General features: G+C 43.5%; 1 protein-coding gene across 6 annotated transcripts in view; it reads left to right on the forward strand.

Annotated features, from left to right (window-relative positions):
* The window catches only part of LOC311131351 (flavin-containing monooxygenase 5-like), a 28121-nt gene extending 5853 nt beyond the window's left edge, over positions 1–22268 (forward strand). For 3 of the 6 annotated variants that reach the window (XM_084164300.1, XM_084164304.1, XM_084164302.1), the window contains exons 2-13: positions 725–849; positions 12281–12421; positions 14132–14320; positions 14450–14615; positions 18230–18372; positions 18809–18891; positions 19675–19791; positions 19954–20101; positions 20188–20395; positions 20614–20686; positions 20872–21073; positions 21294–22268. In XM_084164300.1, the coding sequence (XP_084020426.1) occupies positions 12290–12421; positions 14132–14320; positions 14450–14615; positions 18230–18372; positions 18809–18891; positions 19675–19791; positions 19954–20101; positions 20188–20395; positions 20614–20686; positions 20872–21073; positions 21294–21518 (1686 nt within the window). In that variant the 5' untranslated portion in view covers positions 725–849; positions 12281–12289 and the 3' untranslated portion in view covers positions 21519–22268. The remainder of the gene's footprint in view (positions 1–724; positions 850–12280; positions 12422–14131; positions 14321–14449; positions 14616–18229; positions 18373–18808; positions 18892–19674; positions 19792–19953; positions 20102–20187; positions 20396–20613; positions 20687–20871; positions 21074–21293) is intronic. The other 3 variants (XM_084164301.1, XM_084164305.1, XM_084164303.1) reach the window with 1 other exon arrangement.
* The last annotated feature ends 1242 nt before the right edge of the window (positions 22269–23510 follow it).

Below are 23510 nucleotides of genomic sequence, written 5' to 3' on the forward strand. Positions count from 1 at the left end.
GTAATCATGGTGACTGGTACAGTAACTTCCTTAACCAACCCGGACCCTAATGGTCGACTATCAAGTGCTCTGATGGGGCGTGGAATGGATAGGGGAATCAATGGAATGCCTATATGGTATGCGGAAGTCGTGACAATTGGCCACAGATAAAATTACATCAAATCACATTATATCACGTTATATCTACTGTAGCTTTGATTGGACTGATCATGTCAGCATCATACTTTCAAAATCTTTGCTAGCAAGCTAGATAAGCAGTCATCATCATGAATCACGTCGACAATCTACTGGCAAATCCTTTTCAGTCCTTCTCATATGAAGATAAATTATAGATAAAGCGTATCGGAGAAGGTGTGTGGTCCAAGTCTGGGTTTAAGGACTTAAAACATCTGTCTAAAAGGGTCTCTTTTCCAAGCTTATAAGGATAAACATTCACACGCAACACCATGAGCCAGAAAAGGTTGAATACCTTGGCCATGCTGTCAATCCAGCATGACTTCTGCCACGTTCAAAACAACTGGAAACTCGGAACTGGGAAATCTCAGACTTCAGTGAGTTCAAGACATCTGGGAATTCTGAAAAAAACGAACTCTGACTGGGAAAATACGTTTTGAACAGTCATCCAACTCGGAATTCCAAGTCGGGAACTCTGGCCTCTTTCTAGAGCACCGACCTGAAGATCACTGACGTCATGATTCACCCTTGTTTTTTTCCGAGTTCCCAGTTGTCTTGAAAGCACCATAAATCCAGAGAATGCCAGACTTTGATGACAAAGTTTGATGACAAACTTCGCCCACAAGAAGAACCGCCGCACCACCTTTCTGTTCAAGTGAGAACAGCACAACAACGGTAAGTTCAAAAGTGTCTTGTATGCTGCTGCATAAATGATATAATATGCCAGGGAGATATGTATGCTGTAGCTAAGAAAGTAATACTAAGTGTATGTTGTGTAGGAAGCTGTTAGTAGCCCATGTGCCGCACCCAAATAATTTGGTCCCTTTCCCCCTCAGAACTTAGCCTACTGTTTTGACTTGGTGGTCCACATGTAGCATATAGCCTGTTTTAGAGAAATGTCATCATTGAATATTGTAAGAGCTTTCTTTGTCTGCTTGTATGCCCCCTTTATTTATCCTACGGTTCTGACTTGGTGTACAGGGAGAATACTGTAAGAACAGCCCATGTACTGAGTTCAGTCACTGTACATTTCAAAAGTGCTGAACAAAGAGTTATATTGACTACATCCATCTTAGCTCGCTCAATAATGTCTTAATCGAAATTACGGATTGCCTCTTATCCGCTCATTGTTCCCTTATGCCATAGTTTTTACATCTCAATTGTTATAGGCCTATTGCTTATATACAGTGGGGAAAAAAAGTATTTAGTCAGCCACCAATTGTGCAAGTTCTCACACATAAAAAGATGAGAGAGACCTGTTATTTTCATCATAGGTACACGTCAACTATGACAGACAAAATGAGAAAAAAAAATCCAGAAAATCACATTGTAGGATTTTTAATGAATTTATTTGCAAATTATGGTGGAAAATAAGTATTTGGTCAATAACAAAACTTTCTCAATACTTTGTTGTATACCCTTTGTTGGCAATGACACAGGTCAAACGTTTTCTGTAAGTCTTCACAAGGTTTTCACACACTGTTGCTGGTATTTTGGCCCATTCATCCATACAGATCTCCTCTAGAGCAGTGATGTTTTGGGGCTGTCGCTGGGCAACACAGACTTTCAACTCCCTCCAAAGATTTTCTACGGGGTTGAGATCTGGAGACTGGCAAGGCCACTCCAGGACCTTGAAATGCTTCTTACGAAGCCACTCCTTCGTTGCCCGGGCGGTGTGTTTGGGATCATTGTCATGCTGAAAGACCCAGCCACGTTTCATCTTCAATGCCCTTGCTGATGGAAGGAGGTTTTCACTCAAAATCTCACGATACATGGCCCCATTCATTCTTTCCTTTACACGGATCAGTCGTCCTGGTCCCTTTGCAGAAAAACAGCCCCAAAGCATGATGTTTCCACCCCCATGCTTCACAGTAGGTATGGTGTTCTTTGGATGCAACTCAGCATTCTTTGTCCTCCAAACACGACGAGTTGAGTTTTTACCAAAAAGTTATATTTTGGTTTCATCTGACATTCTCCCAATCGTCTTCTGGATCATCCAAATGCACTCTAGCAAACTTCAGACGGGCCTGGACATGTACTGGCTTAAGCAGGGGGACACGTCTGGCACTGCAGGATTTGAGTCCCTGGCGGCGTAGTGTGTTACTGATGGTAGGCTTTGTTACTTTGGTCCCAGCTCTCTGCAGGTCATTCACTAGGTCCCCCCGTGTGGTTCTGGGATTTTTGCTCACCGTTCTTGTGATCATTTTGACCCCACGGGGTGAGATCTTGCGTGGAGCCCCAGATCGAGGGAGATTATCAGTGGTCTTGTATGTCTTCCATTTCCTAATAATTGCTCCCACAGTTGATTTCTTCAAACCAAGCTGCTTACCTATTGCAGATTCAGTCTTCCCAGCCTGGTGCAGGTCTACAATTTTGTTTCTGGTGTCCTTTGACAGCTCTTTGGTCTTGGCCATAGTGGAGTTTGGAGTGTGACTGTTTGAGATTGTGGACAGGTGTCTTTTATACTGATAACAAGTTCAAACAGGTGCCATTAATACAGGTAACGAGTGGAGGACAGAGGAGCCTCTTAAAGAAGAAGTTACAGGTCTGTGAGAGCCAGAAATCTTGCTTGTTTGTAGGTGACCAAATACTTATTTTCCACCATAATTTGCAAATACATTCATAAAAAATCCTACAATGTGATTTTCTGGAAAAAAAATTCTCAATTTGTCTGTCATAGTTGACGTGTACCTATGATGAAAATTACAGGCCTCTCTCGTCTTTTTAAGTGGGAGAACTTGCACAATTGGTGGCTGACTAAATACTTTTTTTCCCCACTGTAGGTATATCTCATTAGCATCTTATTCATCATTTTAGGCAATGTTGGAATGATTTCATTGTTTTGCTTACTTTGTGTATTATAATTAGCTCATGTGCTTTTCTTGACAAGGAGGAGATACTATATAATGTTGTTGGGTCTGTAACCATGTTTGCCAGTGACAGTCTCTTCAAATTCAAATATTTGTTTTCAACAAAAAGTTCAGTAATAGACCCATATAATTCAGCTCGTTTGCTTGCACTTGCTTATACTTCGAGCTAAGTGTTGATGATATAAGAACAAACATTATGAATTGACTGAACATAAATGTAATAATGTTTGTGTATGGTTCAAACCTCAACTCATTTTGCCGTTCGTTATTATTGAAGGACAATGCAGTTCTTATCGACTTACACAAATCCACAAGGAGTCAGTAGTAACCACATTTGTTTAAGCAAGTCAGCCATATCAGCTATGGTTTTTAAAAAGGCAGTAAATGAGGCTGAATTAACTGTTTCGCTGACAGACAAGGCTCCGCTGATAGCCAGGTGTAGCGGTTGTAAGGATTCACTCCATGGAAAGGAAAGCTCTGCTGTTGGGACAGCTTTATATAGGCCCTAACAGTTTGTTGGGACCGTTATAGTGCAATTAATGTATTGTTTAGTGTTGTGTTGTGTCGTAGCTTAGCTGGTATGCATCTAAAAAATGTTATTTTGTTTGCCCCGCCAAGATTTACATGCTAAAATTGCCACTGTGTATACTGAACGAAAACATAAATGCAGCATGCAACAATTTCTAAGATTTTACTGAGTTACAGTTCATATAAGGAAATCAGTCAATTGAAATAAATTGATTAGTCCCTAATCTATGGATTTCACATGATTGGGCAGGGGTGCAGCCATGGGTGGGCCTGGGAGGGCATAGGCCCACCCACTGGGGAGCCAGGCCCAGCCAATCAGAATGAGTTTTCCCCCACAAAAGGGCTTTATTACAGACAGAAATACTCCTCAGTTTCATCAACTGTCCGGCTAACTGGTCTCAGACGATCCTGCAGGTGAAGAAGCCGGATGTGGAGGTCCTGGGCTGGCGTGGTTACATGTGGTCTGCGGTTGTGAGGCTGGATGGACGTATTGCCAAATTCTCTAAAATGAAGTTGGAGGCAGCTTATGGTACAGAAATGAACATTAAATTCTCTGGCAACAGCTCTGGTGGACATTCCTGCAGTCAGCATGCCAATAGCACGCTCCCTCAATACTTGAGACGTGTGTCGTGTGAGAACTGCACATTTTAAAGTGGCCTTTAATTGTCCCCAGCACAAGGTCCACCTGTGTAATGATCATGCTGTTTAATCAGCTTCTTGATATGCCACACCTGTCAGGTGGATGGATTATCTTGGCAAAGGAGAAATGCTCACTAACAGGGATGTAAACAAATTTATGCACAAACTTTGAGAGAAATAAGCTTTTTGTGCGAATGGAAAAGTTCTGGGATTTTTTATTTCAGCTCATGTAAACATGTTGCGTTTATATTTTTGTTCAGTGTACAATGTTGTCAACCAAATTTGGTTGCTGTTACTTCGGTCCCTATTGCAGAATGCAGCCTTTTGACAGTACGTACTAAAATCGATGTAATCCACTCGCATTAGTCCCCTCATTTCCTGATTGGCATTTAGGCTGTGACAATGAAAAGGCAGCAGATAGACCTAAATACAGTGCCTTGCAAAAGTATTCATCCCCCTTGGTGTTTTTCCTATTTTCTTGCATTACAACCTGTAATTTAAATGGATTTTTATTTGGATTTCATGTAATGGACATACACAAAATAGTCAACATTTGTGAGGTGAAAAAAATTATAAAAAATAAATAACGGAAAAGTGGTGGTGCATATGGATTCACCCCCTTTGCTATGAAGTCCCTAAATAAGATCTGGTGCAATCAATTACCTTCAGAAGTCACATACTCCCGAGTGGCGCAGTGGTCTAAGGCACTGCATCGCAGTGCTAGCTGTGCCACTAGAGATCCTGGTTCGAATCCAGGCTCTGTCGTAGCCGGCCGCGACTGGGAGACCCATGGGGCGGCGCACAATTGGCCCAGCGTCGTCCAGGGTAGGGGAGGGAATGGCCGGCAGGGGATGTAGCTCAGTTGGTAGAGCATGGCGTTTGCAACGCCAGGGTTGTGGGTTCGATAAAATAATGTATGTGCTAACTGTAAGTCGCTCTGGATAAGAGCGTCTGCTAAATGACTAAAATGTAAATGTAAATGTAACATACAGTGGGGGAAAAAAGTATTTAGTCAGCCACCAATTGTGCAAGTTCTCCCACTTAAAAAGATGAGAGAGGCCTGTAATTTTCATCATAGGTACACGTCAACTATGACAGACAAAATGAGGAAAAAAAATCCAGAAAATCACATTGTAGGATTTTTTATGAATTTATTTGCAAATTATGGTGGAAAATAAGTATTTGGTCAATAACAAAAGTTTCTCAATACTTTGTTATATACCCTTTGTTGGCAATGACACAGGTCAATCGTTTTCTGTAAGTCTTCACAAGGTTTTCACACACTGTTGCTGGTATTTTGGCCCATTCCTCCATGCAGATCTCCTCTAGAGCAGTGATGTTTTGGGGCTGTCGCTGGGCAACACAGACTTTCAACTCCCTCCAAAGATTTTCTATGGGGTTGAGATCTGGAGACTGGCTAGGCCACTCCAGGACCTTGAAATGCTTCTTACGAAGCCACTCCTTCGTTGCCCGGGCGGTGTGTTTGGGATCATTGTCATGCTGAAAGACCCAGCCACGTTTCATCTTCAATGCCCTTGCTGATGGAAGGAGGTTTTCACTCAAAATCTCACGATACATGGCCCCATTCATTCTTTCCTTTACATGGATCAGTCGTCCTGGTCCCTTTGCAGAAAAACAGCCCCAAAGCATGATGTTTCCACCCCCATGCTTCACAGTAGGTATGGTGTTCTTTGGATGCAACTCAGCATTCTTTGTCCTCCAAACACGACGAGTTGAGTTTTTACCAAAAAGTTCTATTTTGGTTTCATCTGACCATATGACATTCTCCCAATCCTCTTCTGGATCATCCAAATGCACTCTAGCAAACTTCAGACGGGCCTGGACATGTACTGGCTTAAGCAGGGGGACACGTCTGGCACTGCAGGATTTGAGTCCCTGGCGGCGTAGTGTGTTACTGATGGTAGGCTTTGTTACTTTGGTCCCAGCTCTCTGCAGGTCATTCACTAGGTCCCCCCGTGTGGTTCTGGGATTTTTGGTCACTGTTCTTGTGATCATTTTGACCCCACGGGGTGAGATCTTGCGTGTAGCCCCAGATCGAGGGAGATTATCAGTGGTCTTGTATGTCTTCCATTTCATAATAATTGCTCCCACAGTTGATTTCTTCAAACCAAGCTGCTTACCTATTGCAGATTCAGTCTTCCCAGCCTGGTGCAGGTCTACAATTTTGTTTCTGGTTCCTTTGACAGCTCTTTGGTCTTGGCCATAGTGGAGTTTGGAGTGTGACTGTTTGAGGTTCTGGACAGGTGTATTTTATACTGATAACATGTTCAAACAGGTGCCATTAATACAGGTAACGAGTGGAGGACAGGGGAGCCTCTTAAAGAAGAAGTTACATTTCTGTGAGAGCCAGAAATCTTGCTTGTTTGTAGGTGACCAAATACTTATTTTCCACCATAATTTGCAAATAAATTCATTAAAAATCCTACAATGTGATTTTCTGGAGAGAAAAAAATCTCAATTTGTCTGTCATAGTTGACGTGTACCTATGATGAAAATTACAGGCCTCTCTCATCTTTTTAAGTGGGAGAACTTGCACAATTGTTGGCTGACTAAATACTTTTTTCCCCCACTGTAATTAGTTAAATAAAGTCCACCTGTGTGCAATCTAAGTGTCACATGATCTGTCACATGATCTCAGTACATATACACCTGTTCTGAAAGGCCCCAGAGTCTGCAACACCACCAAGCGAGCGGCACCATGAAGACCAAAGAGCTCTCCAAACAGGTCAGGGACAAAGTTGTGGAGAAGTACAGATCAGGGTTGGGTTATAAAAAAATATATACGAAACTTTGAACATCCCACGGAGCACCATTAAATCCATTATTTAAAAATTGCCACCACAATAAACCTGCCAAGAGAGGGCCGCCCACCAAAACTCACGGATCAGGTAAGGAGGGCATTAATCAGAGAGGCAACAAAGAGACCAAAGATATAACCCTGAAGGAGCTGCAAAGTTCCACAGCGGAGATTGGAGTATTTGTCCATAGGACCACTTTAAGCCTTACACTCCACAGAGCTGGGCTTTACGGAAGAGTGGCCAGAAAAAAGCCATTGCTTGAAGAAAAAAATAAGCAAACACGTTTGGTGTTCACCAAAAAGCATGTGGGAGACTCCCCAAATATATGGAAGAAGGTACTCTGGTCAGATGAGACTAAAACTGAGCTTTTTGGCCATCAAGGAAAACGCTATGTCTGGCGCAAACCCAACACTTCTCATCACCCTGAGAACACCATCTCCACAGTGAAGCATGGTGGTGGCAGCATCATGCTGTGGGGATGTTTTTCATCGGCAGGGACTGGGAAACTGGTCAGAATTGAAGGAATGATGGATGGCGCTAAATACAGGGAAATTCTTGAGGGAAACCTGTTTCAGTCTTCCAGAGATTTGAGACTGGCACGGAGGTTCACCTTCCAGCAGGACAATGACCCTAAGCATACTGCTAAAGCAACACACGAGTGGTTTAAGGGGAAACATTTAAATGTCTTGGAATGGCCTAGTCAAAGCCCAGACCTCAATCCAATTGAGAATCTGTGGTATGACTTAAAGATTGCTGTACACCAGCGGAACCCATCCAACTTGAAGGAGCTGGACCAGTTTTGCCTTGAAGAATGGGAAAAAATCCCAGTGGCTAGATGTGGCAAGCTTATAGAGGCATACCCCAAGAGACTTGCAGCTGTAATTGCTGCAAAAGGTGGCTCTACAAAGTATTGACTTTGGGGGGGTGAGTAGTTATGCATGCTCAAGTTTTCAGTTTTTTTGTCTTATTTCTTGTTTGTTTCACAATAACAAATATTTTGCATCTTCAAAGTGGTAGGCATGTTGTTGAAAACCCACCGAAAATCAATTTTAATTCCAGGTTGTAAGGCAACAAAATAGGAAAAATGCCAAGGGGGTGAATACTTTCGCAATCCACTGTACAGTATGTTTTAGCAGGGAAGTTTGGTAGAGTGACCTGATTTGTAGCAATGAAAATAATTTCATCAAACAGATTGTGAACCGAAAAGTGTACGTTTGATTCTAGAGGATGGACAATTAATAGAACAATTATTTGATTAAGGTGTAAGGGCAGATTTGTCATTTTGTCTTCAAGAGATTTGATTATCTATTTACTTTATTTAGTCTGATCAGTGGAACAATTCTCATTCTTAACAATTGGCTAAAATATAGGGTTATTACTCTTCTTGTCAGGAAGGACACTACTGTTATTCCCCACACTTCCCAATTTTGCCAGTGTAATCACATATTTGAAATCGAATATGTCTACTTGTGTATTTGAAAATGAATTGTGAAGCTATGTATTATTGCAGCCATTCATGGACAGTTTTGAATATGTCATACAAATAAGCTTTGGATATGAAATGCTCCAGGAATCAAATATAATTTGACATTTTAGTATTGTGCACATGCTAGGCAGAGATGAGGGGGGGACTCACAACTTATAAACACATATTCTGTCAACGTAGAGGAAGAGGATGGCAAGGATCTTCAACTAGTAGGCATAAAGCACCTGAATATTGATATTCATTATGTTTTTATTGAAGGTTGGGTGAGTTTGAGGAATTATTGTTATAACAAGAACATTTTCAAACACCCAGCACTTATATAGATCAGGGGTGGCCAACCCTCCTGGAGAGTTAGAAGGGTTTTCTTCCAGCCCTATTTTAAATGGACAGTTCACCCAAATTACAAAATACAAAATGTTTGTGTCCTTACCTTAAAAAGCAGTCTATGGACAAGTAGACTGCAATCTATGATTTGGTTACCCAATGCCATCAACCATTAATATTATTATTTCCTGTGCAGAGCCTTGGTTTGGTGGTAACACTACCCGGCACGTGTCGCATACAACTTTCCACCTGAGAACAGGGATCAATCCCTGCTTCCAACCTTCCCACTGTTTCTAGCATTTGCCTGTCTCCCCATCTCATTTATGTCTGAATAAACTGTTAAACCACCAAAAAAATGTTTTTAAAAAATTTGAGCATTCTTTAAATTTCATCCCACCCAAAATCTCAAAGTAACAAAGTCGTTGAATTTTGAGTGTTCATTTAATGTTCAAAATACCCTAAACACACCTTACCTGTTTTTTATGTAAAAAGTTTCCACCATGTTCATATGCCTAGGTCATGTCAAAATACGTAGAATTGCAGGAAATTAGCTTTAAAACGGTACAATTTTCCGTTTAGGGGTTGTGCCAGGGGGCAATGAAATTCACATAGAAAATCTCACTCCCAAGCTTTCTTCAACATTTGGCAGCCATGCATTGGCATTTGGATTGGAACTGGTGCTATGGTCAGATCACATGAAAATAGAGCTTTTTGGCCATGCACACACCAGCGGTGGGTTGGTATAAAATAATATCATTTCCTTCTTTTTTTGCAACATAGCTCAGTATTTGTATTACACATTTTATACAGTATGTTTTGCTCATCTTTATCAAGGGTGCCAATAATTTAGGTCATGACTGTACTCTACTGTCACTACTGAGTTGAGTTGCGATGAGTGTCGGCAGAGTGTACCACTGTCAATTTCATCAAGCTGCTATCAGTCGATACTTGCAAAAATGTCCATTATTTAATGTGTATAGCTTACCTTGTACCTATGTTTGTCCTGTGCAACTATGGGCTTTTCTTTGGTTGCTGAAATCTGTAGTTTTTAATTAAAACAGTGCAGATATAAAGTTTGGTAACAGAATGACAGCACAAACTGTAATTTTGTTACCAAACTGGCATCTGCACTGTTCTTCAAGTAAATGTGTTTTTGTAAAATGTTCAGTGGACATTGTTAAAAGTAGTCCTTGTGCATAGAGTTATATGGTTTGTTTAACTTTGCAAACATTGGTTTTGTTTGTTAAAGTGAAAAATCTGAGTCTCAGCATCATTCTGATACGGTGGAATTGCCCAGTATCGACTGATAGCGACTCGGATGTAGTCGGTGGTAGACTCCGCCTACACAAATCGCAGCTCTACCCAGTATACATTGGGGGAAAAAAGTATTTAGTCAGCCACCAATTGTGCAAGTTCTCCCACTTAAAAAGATGAGAGAAGCCTGTAATTTTCATCATAGGTACACGTCAACTATGACAGACAAATTGAGGAGAAAAAATCCAGAAAATCACATTGTAGGATTTTTTATTAATTTATTTGCAAATTATGGTGGAAAATAAGTATTTGGTCACCTACAAACAAGCAAGATTTCTGGCTCTCACAGACCTGTAACTTCTTCTTTAAGAGGCTCCTCTGTCCTCCACTCGTTACCTGTATTAATGGCACCTGTTTGAACTTGTTATCAGTATAAAAGACACCTGTCCACAACCTCAAACAGTCACACTCCAAACTCCACTATGGCCAAGACCAAAGAGCTGTCAAAGGACACCGGAAACAAAATTGTAGACCTGCACCAGGCTGGGAAGACTGAATCTGCAATAGGTAAGCAGCTTGGTTTGAAGAAATCAACTGTGGGAGCAATTATTAGGAAATGGAAGACATACAAGACCACTGATAATCTCCCTCGATCTGGGGCTCCACGCAAGATCTCACCCCGTGGGGTCAAAATGATCACAAGAACGGTGAGCAAAAATCCCAGAACCACACGGGGGGACCTAGTGAATGACCTGCAGAGAGCTGGGACCAAAGTAACAAAGCCTACCATCAGTAACACACTACGCCGCCAGGGACTCAAATCCTGCAGTGCCAGACGTGTCCCCCTGCTTAAGCCAGTACATGTCCAGGCCCGTCTGAAGTTTGCTAGAGTGCATTTGGATGATCCAGAAGAGGATTGGGAGAATGTCATATGGTCAGATGAAACCAAAATAGAACTTTTTGGTAAAAACTCAACTCGTCGTGTTTGGAGGACAAAGAATGCTGAGTTGCATCCAAAGAACACCATACCTACTGTGAAGCATGGGGGTGGAAACATCATGCTTTGGGGCTGTTTTTCTGCAAAGGGACCAGGACAACTGATCCATGTAAAGGAAAGAATGAATGGGGCCATGTATCGTGAGATTTTGAGTGAAAACCTCCTTCCATCAGCAAGGGCATTGAAGATGAAACGTGGCTGGGTCTTTCAGCATGGCAATGATCCCAAACACACCGCCCGGGCAACGAAGGAGTGGCTTCGTAAGAAGCATTTCAAGGTCCTGGAGTGGCCTAGCCAGTCTCCAGATCTCAACCCCATAGAAAATCTTTGGAGGGAGTTGAAAGTCCGTGTTGCCCAGCGACAGCCCCAAAACATCACTGCTCTAGAGGAGATCTGCATGGAGGAATGGGCCAAAATACCAGCAACAGTGTGTGAAAACCTTGTGAAGACTTACAGAAAACGTTTGACCTGTTTCATTGCCAACAAAGGGTATATAACAAAGTATTGAGAAACTTTTGTTATTGACCAAATACTTATTTTCCACCATAATTTGCAAATAAATTCATTAAAAATCCTATTTTGTCTGTCATAGTTGACGTGTACCTATGATGAAAATTACAGGCCTCTCTCATCTTTTTAAGTGGGAGAACTTGCACAATTGGTGGCTGACTAAATACTTTTTTTCCCCACTGTAGATGTATATATGGACCAGGGGAGGCTGATGGGAGGAGCTATAGGAGGACGGGCTCACTGTAATGGCTGGAATGGAATAAATGGAACGGCGTCAAACGTGGTTTCCATATGTTTGATGTGTTTGATACCGTTCCATTACTTCTGTTCCAGCCATTACAATGAGCCCATCCTCCGATAGCTCCTCCCATCAGCCTCTTCTGAAATGGATGGAGTTAAGATACTCAGCAATGGCTACAGTAGCCTGTGCTGCATGACTGAGAACGGGTAAACAAGCAACTCTTCAGCAGCCACACCCACCCCTCTGAGTCGAGAGTTTGGATAGATTTTGATATATTCTGTATACAGCATCTACTTCCATTTATCCTCCAGGAGTTACTGAATCTCCTCTCTACTTCTGTCCTTCCTGTGAAGACAGACAGCATGTATTTTTTAGTAGGGTACTAACCCTAATGTTTTGCGTTATAATGTTATACTGTGTCTTTCCATGCCTCTGCAGACAGACGGTATGTCACGGCGTGTGTGTGTGATTGGAGGGGGAAGTTCAGGTCTGACCAGCATCAAGAGCTGTCTGGACGAGGGTCTGGAGCCCACCTGCTTCGAGAGCAGTGATGACATCGGGGGACTGTGGAGGTTCAAGGTGAGACGGACTGCTGCATCCCATCTCAATCAGTGTTAATTTCGTCAACAATGACTATGACGAGAAATATTTGCAAACCTATTTTCCCTGACAAAAACAAATGATGATAATGAGACGAGGAGCCATGAATAAAATGATAACTGTAACAAATGAGTTTTCATTTTATTGACGGAAAAAAATTGTGACGATGAGAATTCCAAGTGTGACTAATGGACATTCTATTCGACATGAAGTTCCTTTTCATCTGTTTTGTCCAACCTTTGCAGAATATTTAATGTAATCCTCTCATTGGCAGAATTAATGTCTTTCAGTTGCGCGGTCTGATTGAGCTGATCTGCCTGGCTCTCCCACACAGCTCCCAGGTGGTCACTTCAGTCACTTGTCAATCTTTTGAACTGATGCGCAGCCAGGACAGGACACTTCAATTGTAACTAACCTAAACTAGAAACAATAATGTTTACTCTCTCCTACTTTCATGTAGGCTATTTTAGCTTTGATCATATCAGAAGCTCTATTTTCCCATGTGCGCTGTTATTCATCTGTGTTGCCGCTTTCACGGTCCGCAAATGCAAGTGCAGTTGTTTTTTCATGCTATTTGTTGAATATTAGGAGTACAGTGAGTACTCTAAATTAACTTTTTTCATTGGTAGCACTGGTGCTCCTAACTTCAAAAAGAAAGGAGCACCAGACAACATTTACTGCAAATTACTTTCCTATCATTCCTAATTGTCATCAGTTGTTACCTTGATGATGTAGAACGCATCACTAGAGAGTGGGCAAGACATTAGAATAAAAACAACTTTTAATAATTGTATTCAAAAGTGCAACTGCAAACATATTTACATAGGTGATTACAACAATCTTTATTGTATTTAAAAGTGCAACTGCAGACTGAACTGTTATCCATTACTGCATTCAGCTAACAGATAATAATAATAATAATAATAATAATAATAATACAAAACTATGTAGCTAATAATTTTAATGTTGTAACAACGCAACAGGCTGACTATGAACTGATACTTGGATATTGAAATAAATGTTTAGTCTCCTCTCACAATAACTAATCAATTTCTTTGATCTAGAATCTAGCTATTAAATCAGCTATTAAATCTACTCTACCCTTAAGGTTTAGGGTAGAGACGTCCCAAGGATCCCGGGTAATACTAACCCTCTTCCCGGATAGTGTTCTTGATGGTGCCAATAATGTTTGCGCAGGACACCTAGTTTCCATATGTCGGGTAGATTTGTAATCCGTTCTTTTCTGGGAGAGTAACATGGGTCTGAATTTGTTAAAAGCCATCTCCTCTTTGGCAATGCAGTAAGCAGTGTTAAATGTAATCTCTAGCTCAGCTCTGGCTGCCTGGTAGTAGACTTAGTGATGTTGCTCCCTCCCCTGTCCCGATGCACTTGTCCTGGAACTTGATGTGCTTTTGACTTAAGTTATACATGTTTCTTGTTGCTGGACCCAGTAGCAAAATAAGTCTTCCCTGCTACTATTAAAATGTATTTTAGTCAAAATAGACTAAAACAAAATCTAAAATAGCTGCCAAAATTAACATTGATCTATATACAGTGGCCTCATCTTCTCGTCTCCTCTCCTTCATCTCAATAGTCTAAAGTGGCTTCATCTTCTCGTCTGAAGCGCTCATTAAAAGTGTGGGGAAATGATTTTCTGATCTTTCCTCCTATTCTTCTCTCCATCCTTAGGAGAACCCGGAGGCTGACAGGGCCAGTATCTACCACTCTGTCATTATCAACACATCCAAGGAGATGATGTGTTTCTCGGACTTTCCCATCCCCGCCCACTTCCCCAACTACATGCACAACTCCCTCATCATGGACTACTTCCGCATGTACGCCGAACACTTCCAACTCACCAAGCACATACGCTTCCAGGTAGGACCTCAGTTCCTGGTCACAGCAATCATTTATACAGTTTCAAGGTGCATTCAGTGAGGTGAGGCGTTTAGAACATTGCATATGTTACACAACACTAGCACAATTGTTTGTTTGTGTGTGAGTTAGATCAGAGTCCTCCAGGTGAAGCCAAGACCAGATTTCTCTCGTTCGGGCCAGTGGGATGTGGAGACGGAGAACAAGAAGGGAGAGAAGGAGAAACATATCTTTGATGCTGTGATGATCTGTATAGGACACCACTGTCACCCCAACCTGCCTCTACACGACTTCCCAGGTAGCCTACAACACAGTGACCTCAGACACTGGGCCAATCTCAAATGACACCCACCCTAAGGTATATGTCATTTTAGACACAGCACCCTTAAGGAATAGGGTGTCATTTTAGACACAGCACCTCTAAGGAATAGGGTGCCATTTTAGACACAGTACCCTTAAGGAATAGGGTGTCATTTTAGACACAGCACCCCTAAGGAATAGGGTGCCATTTTAGACACAGCACCCCTAAGGAATAGGGTGCCATTTTAGACACTGCACCACTAAGGAATAGGGTGCCATTTTAGACACTGCACCCCTAAGGAATAGGGTGCCATTTTAGACACAGCGACTGTCTGCAGCATTGGGTCCAGACCAGACTACAAGTCACGTCCACTTGTTTATATACACTGCTCAAAAACATAAAGGGAACACTAAAATAACACATCCTAGATCTGAATGAATGAAATAATCTTATTAAATACTTTTTTCTTTACATAGTTGAATGTGCTGACAACAAAATCACACAAAGATTATCAATGGAAATCAAATGTATCAACCCATGGAGGTCTGGATTTGGAGTCAACCTCAAAATTAAAGTGGAAAACCACACTACAGGCTGATCCAACTTTGATGTAATGTCCTTAAAACAAGTCAAAATGAGGCTCAGTAGTGTGTGTGGCCTCCACGTGCCTGTATGACCTCCCTACAACGCCTGGGCATGCTCCTGATGAGGTGGCGGATGGTCTCCTGAGGGATCTCCTCCCAGACCTGGACTAAAGCATCCGCCAACTTCTGGACAGTCTGTGGTGCAACGTGGCGTTGGTGGATGGAGCGAGACATGATGTCCCAGATGTACTCAATTGGATTCAGGTCTGGGGAACGGGCGGGCCAGTCCATAGCATCAATGCCTTCCTCTTGCAGGAACTGCTGACACACTCCAGCCACATGAGGTCTAGCATTGTCTTGCATTAGGAGGAACCCAGGGCCAACCGCACCAGCATACGGTCTCACAAGGGGTCTGAGGATCTCATCTCGGTACCTAATGGCAGTCAGGCTACCTCTGGCGAGCACATGGATGGCTGTGCGGCCACCCAAAGAAATGCCACTCCACACCATGACTGACCCACCGCCAAACCGGTCATGCTGGAGGATGTTGCAGGCAGCAGAATGTTCTCCACGGCGTCTCCAGACTCTGTTACGTCTGTCACGTGCTCAGTGTGAACCTGCTTTCATCTGTGAAGAGCACAGGGCACCAGTGGCAAATTTGCCAATCTTGGTGTTCTCTGGCAAATGCCAAACGTCCTGCACGGTGTTGGGCTGTAAGCACAACCCCCACCTGTGGACGTCGGGCCCTCATACCAGTCTGTTTCTGACCGTTTGAGCAGACACATGCACATTTGTGGCCTGCTGGAGGTCATTTTGCAGGGCTCTGGCAGTGCTCCTCCTGCTCCTCCTTGCACAAAGGCGGAGGTAGCAGTCCTGCTGCTAGGTTGTTGCTCTCCTACGGCCTCCTCCACGTCTCCTGATGTACTGGCCTGTCTCCTGGTAGCGCCTCCATGCTCTGGACACTACGCTGACAGACACAGCAAACCTCTTGCCACAGCTCGCATTGATGTGCCATCCTGGATGAGCTGCACTACCTGAGCCACTTGTGTGGGTTGTAGACTCCGTCTCATGCTACCACTAGAGTGAAAGCACCGCCAGCATTCAAAAGTGACCAAAACATCAGCCAGGAAGCATAGGAACTGAGAAGTGGTCTGTGGTCACCACCTGCAAAACCAGTCCTTTATTGGGGGTGTCTTGCGAATTGCCTATAATTTCCACCTGTTGTCTATTCCATTTGCACAACAGCATGTGAAATTTATTGTCAATCAGTGTTGCTTCCTAAGTGGACAGTTTGATTTCACAGAAGTGTGATTGACTTGGAGTTACATAGTGTTGTTTAAGTGTTCCCTTTATTTTTTTGAGCAGTGTAATATAGTATCAACAGGAGAGGGGAGCAGTTGGCACAATACAGATTGAACCTTGAACTGTGACCTGTAGATACACTACATGACTAAAAGTATGTGGACACCTGCTCGTCGAACATCTCATTCCAAAATCATGGGCATTAATAAGTTGGTCCCCCCTTTGCTGCTATAACAGCCTCCACTCTTCAGGGAAGGCTTTCCACTAGATGTTGGAACATTGCTGCGGGGACTTGCTTCCATTCAGCCACAAGAGCATTAGTGAGGTCGGGCACTGATGTTGGGCGATTAGGCCTGGCTCGCAGTCGGCATTCCAATTCGTCTCAAAGGTGTTCGATGGGGTTGAGGTCAGGGCTCTGTGCAGGCCAATCAAGTTCTTCCACACTGATCTTGACAAACCATTTCTGTATGGACCTCGCTTTGTGCACGGGGGCATTGTCATGCTGAAACAGGAAAGGGCCTTCCCCAAACTGTTGGCACAAAGTTGGAAGCACAGAATCGTCTAGAATGTAATTGTATGCTGTAGCATTAACATTTCCCTTCACTGGAACTAAGGGACCTAGCCCGAACCATGAAAAACAGCCCCAGACCATTATTCCTCCTCCACCAAACTTTACAGTTGGCACTATGCATTGGGGCAGGTAGCGTTTTCCTGGCATCTGCCAAACCCAGATTTGTCCGTCGGACTGCCAGATGGTGAAGCGTGATTCATCACTCCAGAGAATGTGTTTCCACTGCTCCAGAGTCCAATGGCAGCAAGCGTTACACCACTCCAGCTGATGCTTGGCATTGCGCATGGTGATCTTAGGCTTTTGTGTGGCTGCTTGGCCATGGAAACTAATTTCATGAAGCTCCCGACTAACAGTTATTGTGCTGACGTTGCTTCCAGAGGCACTCGGTACTGAGTGTTGCAATTACGCGCTACGCGCTTCAGCACTTGGCGGTCCCATTCTGTGAGCTTGTGTGGCCTACCACTTCGCGGCTGAGCCATTGCTGCTCCTATAAGTTTCCACTTCACAATAACAGCACTTACAGTTGACCGGGGCAGCTCTAGTAGGGCCGAAATTTGACGAACTGACTTGTTGGAAAGGTTGCATCCTATGACTGTGCTACGTTGAAAGTCACTGAGCTCTTCAGTAAGGCTATTCTACTGCCAATGTTTGTCTATGGAGATTGCATGGCTGTGTGCTCGATTTAATACACCTGTCAGCAACGGGTGTGGCTGAAATAGCAGAATCCAGTAATTTGAAGGGGTGTCCACATACTTTTGTATATATAGTGTATGTCAGCTCTAACCCCGAGTCTGGTCTTATCTCAACTCCATTTTAAGGTTTGTTGATCAAGCGGTCTCATAATAGTGGCTGAAGGGCACTGTATCGTAGGTTAGTCGTGATAGAGACCAATGCATGGCGGATGATAGGTAGGTTGAAGCAGGATTCATATTTAAAAGGTATTTATCTGTTGGTCAGAAACACAGTTAATAATAAGTACATGGTCACTCTTTACCTCTTTACAAAGCAGACAGAACCCATATGTAAAGTGTCTTGATTCATTTCCTCTCTGTCTCATTTCGGCCACAGTCTTATCTCACTTACTGTGCACTTGCTACCCCTAGTAGTACTGTGTGGGGTGGTCAGTCAGTCAGTGACACAGGCCTGTCTTCCAGGTATCGACACATTCAAGGGCCAGTACTTCCACAGCCGGGACTATAAGACGGCAGAGGAGTGGCGGGGGAAGAGGGTGGTGGTGATCGGCATCGGCAACTCTGGAGGAGACATCGCTGTGGAACTCAGCAGGGTCACCAAACAGGTACAGTAGAACAGCGGGGAGTTAGGATCTAAACAGGTACAACGACCAAGCAAAACCAGTTTTACACACCACCAAGTAGGCCCCAGTCAAACAGGGCATTTTGTAACAATCAGTTGATATTCATATCAAACGGCTTCCTAGAAATGATCAAAACCATTTGAACACACTCACAAAATGATGCAACATATGACCCAATTTGCTGTGTAGTGAGGTGGGGCCAATATTGTCATATACTCAGAGGTACTGAGATAAGATTGCAGACTTGGGCAGAAGACTGAAACAGTAGAACAAGGCAAGTCTGTCTATCCACGACCGTGTTATTATGTCAAATCATCCTCTGACCTTTGCCCCCTCTCCCCGTCTTCGCCCCCTCCTCTACCCTATTCTCTCCCATCCTCTTTCCCGTTCCCCGCCCCACTCTCCCATCTCTCTTCAGGTATTCCTCAGTACCAGGCGTGGGGCATGGATCCTCAACCGTGTGGGTCAACAAGGGGTGCCATTGGACATGGAATTAAACAGGTAGATTGTCTGGAAATCACCTTTTTGCACCCTTACACTTCGAATACATTACAAATGCTAAATTTTCTTCCTCCATCATTACTGATAAGAAGTGATTGGACAGACAAAAGAAAGTGCTCGGTCGTAGATTTCACCTGTTTCAGAAACATGCCTGATCAATGGATTCCACTGGAAGGAGGTTGCGTTCCATCAGTAACATATACTGAGTATACCAAACATTAGGAACACCTTCCTAATATTTTAGTTGCACCCCCCCCCCCCCCCCCCCCGCTTTTGCCCTCAGAACAGCCTCAATTCGTCGGGCCATGGACGGTGTCAAAAGCGTTACACGGGGATGCTGGCCCATGTTGACGCCAGTGCTTCCCACAGTTGTGTCAAGTTGACTGGATGGCCTTTGTGTGGTGGACCATTCTTGATACACAGGGGAAACTGTTGAACGTGAAAAACCCAGTAGCGTTGCAGTTCTTGACACAAACTGGTGCGTCTGGCACATACTACCATACCCTGATCAAAGGCACTTACATGTTTTTGTCTTGCCCATTCACCCTCTGAATGGCACACATACACAATCCATGTCTCAATTGTCTCAAAGCTTAAAAATCCTTCTTTAACCTGTCTCCTCCCCTTCACCTACACTGATTGAAGTGGATTTAACAATTGACATCAATAAGGGATCATAGCGTTTGCCTTGATTCACCTGGTCAGTCTATGTCATGGAAAGAGCAGGTGTTCTTAATGTTTTGTATACTCAGTGTACACTAACATTGCGTTGGTTCTATTTAGAAGGGCGTTAAAGATGGCCCAGGCTATTCTGCCCTTTGGCCTGCGCTGCAGACTGGGAGAGAACAGAGTCAACCAGAGATTCAACCACAGCCTCTACTCTCTACAGCCCAAACACAGGTAAGAGCACACAAAGAAAGAAAGAAAGAAAGAAAGAAAGAAAGAAAGAAAGAAAGAAAGAAAGAAAGAAAGAAAGAAAGAAAGAAAGAAAGAAAGAAAGAAAGAAAGAAAGAAAGAAAGAAGAGAACTGAATATATTTTAAACATGTTGTGTATGTCCCAGGATGCTCAGCCAGCACCCTACAGTGAATGATGAGCTGCCCAACCGGATCCTGTCTGGCACAGTGCAGGTCAAACCCAACATCCGCAGGCTCCAGGGGTCCAGCATTGAGTTTGACGACGGAACCGTGGAGGACAACATAGACTTGGTGGTGCGTCACCAGACCTAGTCATATATACACACACCCAAACTTACGCACAGTTGCCACATTTCACCTGTCCATTATCTCATTTCCAGGTGTTTGCCACTGGCTACAACTTCTCCTTCCCCTTCCTACCGTCCCATGTGCTGCCGGTTTCCAGTAACAAGGCCAATCTGTATAAGTACATATTCCCTCCGGGGTTAGAGCGCCCCACACTGGCCGTTATAGGGCTGGTGCAGCCGCTTGGAGCCATCATGCCCATCTCTGAGATGCAGGCCCGATGGGCTACCAGGGTCTTCAAAGGTACATCACTGTTACTTTTACCAGACATTGGCCCACTTGTTTAACTTCCCTCTATATCTTTTTCTCTTTATCTCTCTCCCACAAGCATACCTCTCTGTTCAGAATGCACTCACAGTTCTTTAAAAAAATATCTAAATGACACAACAGTCCCTATGGTGCACTTATTTTGTCCAGAGCCATACTGTATATAAATTAGATTATCTGTGTTTCACCCACAGGGCTGAATAAGCTTCCCTCAATGGACTGCATGCTGAAGGACATTAAACACAAGGAGGAGACAATGGCTAAGAGGTACTGAGATTGATTTAGTAGATTTGAGGGGACAGGAAAAGTTTAAGCAATATAATGATGGCTCCACCTACCCTTTTAATGGATTTAGGGAAGGTTCCACCATATTGCTTGCTCCTTTAGATCTGCAAAACACAGAAGGGGGCCTATGGGTTGTTTTTGGACAGGGCCTAACTCTCCTGTCTCAGGTATGTGACCTCCCAGAGACACACCATCCAGGTGGATTACATTGACTACATGGACCAGATAGCTGACCAGGTGGGGGTGCGTCCCAGCCTCCTAGGGCTGCTGCTGTGGGAGCCTGGTGTGTGGCTGTGTGTGCTGCTGGGGCCCTGCACCCCATACCAGTACCGTCTGAGAGGCCCGGGACAGTGGGACGGGGCCCGACAGGTAGGGATGGGCCTACAGTGTATTAATACAAAAATATACTGCTGATAATGCTGATGTGTTTTCTGGTATCGATACAATCACTAAAATAAAGCTGTGCTTGAAATTCAGAACTCACTATTCATGTGTTTTAATTATCCCTATTTAAACGAATAGTCTTTGATACTGGCCTAAGTATTACTTGGTACATTAGAGAAACTGAAACATCTACCTCTCCCTCCAGGCCATCCTGACTACTTGGGATCGGATGGCAGGAGCCCTGAAGACCAGGCCCTCTGACATCCCTGAGCCCAAGAAGAGCTCCCTGCCCCTGGCCCTAACCGTGGGGGGTGCTGCCCTGGCTCTGGGATACTACTGGAACATACACAACCACCCATCCCTCCTCATCGCCCTGGACCCCACCACTCTGCTGGACAAGATCAAACCATACCTGCCAGTGTTGTGGTAACCCACTGGGGAACAAACCCAGGCTGTGACTGGGTGTTAGCCCAGCCATGTTAGCCCACTGAACTAAAGCCTAGCCCTCAGTCATTCCACATATTTATTAAATTCCAGTATAAGTACACCTACACCAGCTGTACTAGTCGTGGTATATAACAAATATGTTTAATGACTCAGGGTTCCAGAGTACTAGGTTTTGTAACATTGGTTTGGTTGACTAATGCCCATTAGCCCACTGAGCTAAAGCCAAGGAGGTCACCTCCATTAGACCAGGACAGTGACCTGAAACAAACTCATAACCCAGATGAGCTATTAACCAGAAATACAGAAATGCAATAGCAGGCAGGAATCACTAACTGTCTGTTGATTAATCTGCCAGGTCGTCTTTGTGAAAGATGTGAGTTATACCAACTAATCAGGGAACACAAATTATGTTCCAATGAATCTCTCATAACCAATAATTCACAAATTGGATGCACAGAATTTGAAATAATACACTAATATTGCACTTTGCGTTATCCACAGTATGGTGCCTGTTCTCATAATTGCTGGGATTCCATTTTACTTGATGCCACAGTGCCTAAGACTGATCAAATATACTGTAATGTCCTTTCTTTTGTTCTATAACCTTATTTTCTAATAGCAAAATTCTTATAGGAAAGTGTGGTATAGTACATTTTTGCCTTGATGTTTGGATTGGCTTCAAGTGTTACAAGTTTGTAATTCATTAATCTATTAAAGTTTATGCACACACCAACCTATACCTTTTCCCTTCTTACGATGTACTATACTGACCATAAGTGTTGCAACCTAGTGCCTACTCCAGGAACATCTTTGCTATAAAGCACTAAAGTGTGGCCCAGAGACAACCCCCTAGCCCTTACCCCTTACCATCTATGCACTTGTATGTGAAATAATTGGATATACAGTGGGGGAAAAAAGTATTTAGTCAGCCACCAATTGTGCAAGTTCTCCCACTTAAAAAGATGAGAGAGGCCTGTAATTTTCATCATAGGTACACGTCAACTATGACAGACAAAATGAGGAAAAAAAATCCAGAAAATCACATTGTAGGATTTTTAATGAATGTATTTGCAAATTATGGTGGAAAATAAGTATTTGGTCAATAACAAAAGTTTCTCAATACTTTGTTATATACCCTTTGTTGGCAATGACACAGGTCAAACGTTTTCTGTAAGTCTTCACAAGGTTTTCACACACTGTTGCTGGTATTTTGGCCCATTCCTCCATGCAGATCTCCTCTAGAGCAGTGATGTTTTGGGGCTGTCGCTGGGCAACACAGACTTTCAACTCCCTCCAAAGATTTTCTATGGGGTTGAGATCTGGAGACTCCAGGACCTTGAAATGCTTCTTACGAAGCCACTCCTTCGTTGCCCGGGCGGTGTGTTTGGGATCATTGTCATGCTGAAAGACCCAGCCACGTTTCATCTTCAATGCCCTTGCTGATGGAAGGAGGTTTTCACTCAAAATCTCACGATACATGGCCCCATTCATTCTTTCCTTTACACGGATCAGTCGTCCTGGTCCCTTTGCAGAAAAACAGCCCCAAAGTATGATGTTTTCACTCCCATGCTTCACAGTAGGTATGGTGTTCTTTGGATGCAACTCAGCATTCTTTGTCCTCCAAACACGACGAGTTGAGTTTTTACCAAAAAGTTCTATTTTGGTTTCATCTGACCATATGACATTCTCCCAATCCTCTTCTGGATGCACTCTAGCAAACTTCAGACGGGCCTGGACATGTACTGGCTTAAGCAGGGGGACACGTCTAGCACTGCAGGATTTGAGTCCCTGGCGGCGTAGTGTGTTACTGATGGTAGGCTTTGTTACTTTGGTCCCAGCTCTCTGCAGGTCATTCACTAGGTCCCCCCGTGTGGTTCTGGGATTTTTGCTCACCGTTCTTGTGATCATTTTGACCCCACGGGGTGAGATCTTGCGTGGAGCCCCAGATCGAGGGAGATTATCAGTGGTCTTGTAT

Source organism: Coregonus lavaretus (genome assembly GCF_964263955.1).
Source record: "Coregonus lavaretus genome assembly, chromosome: 6".
Lineage (NCBI taxonomy): Eukaryota > Metazoa > Chordata > Actinopteri > Salmoniformes > Salmonidae > Coregonus > Coregonus lavaretus.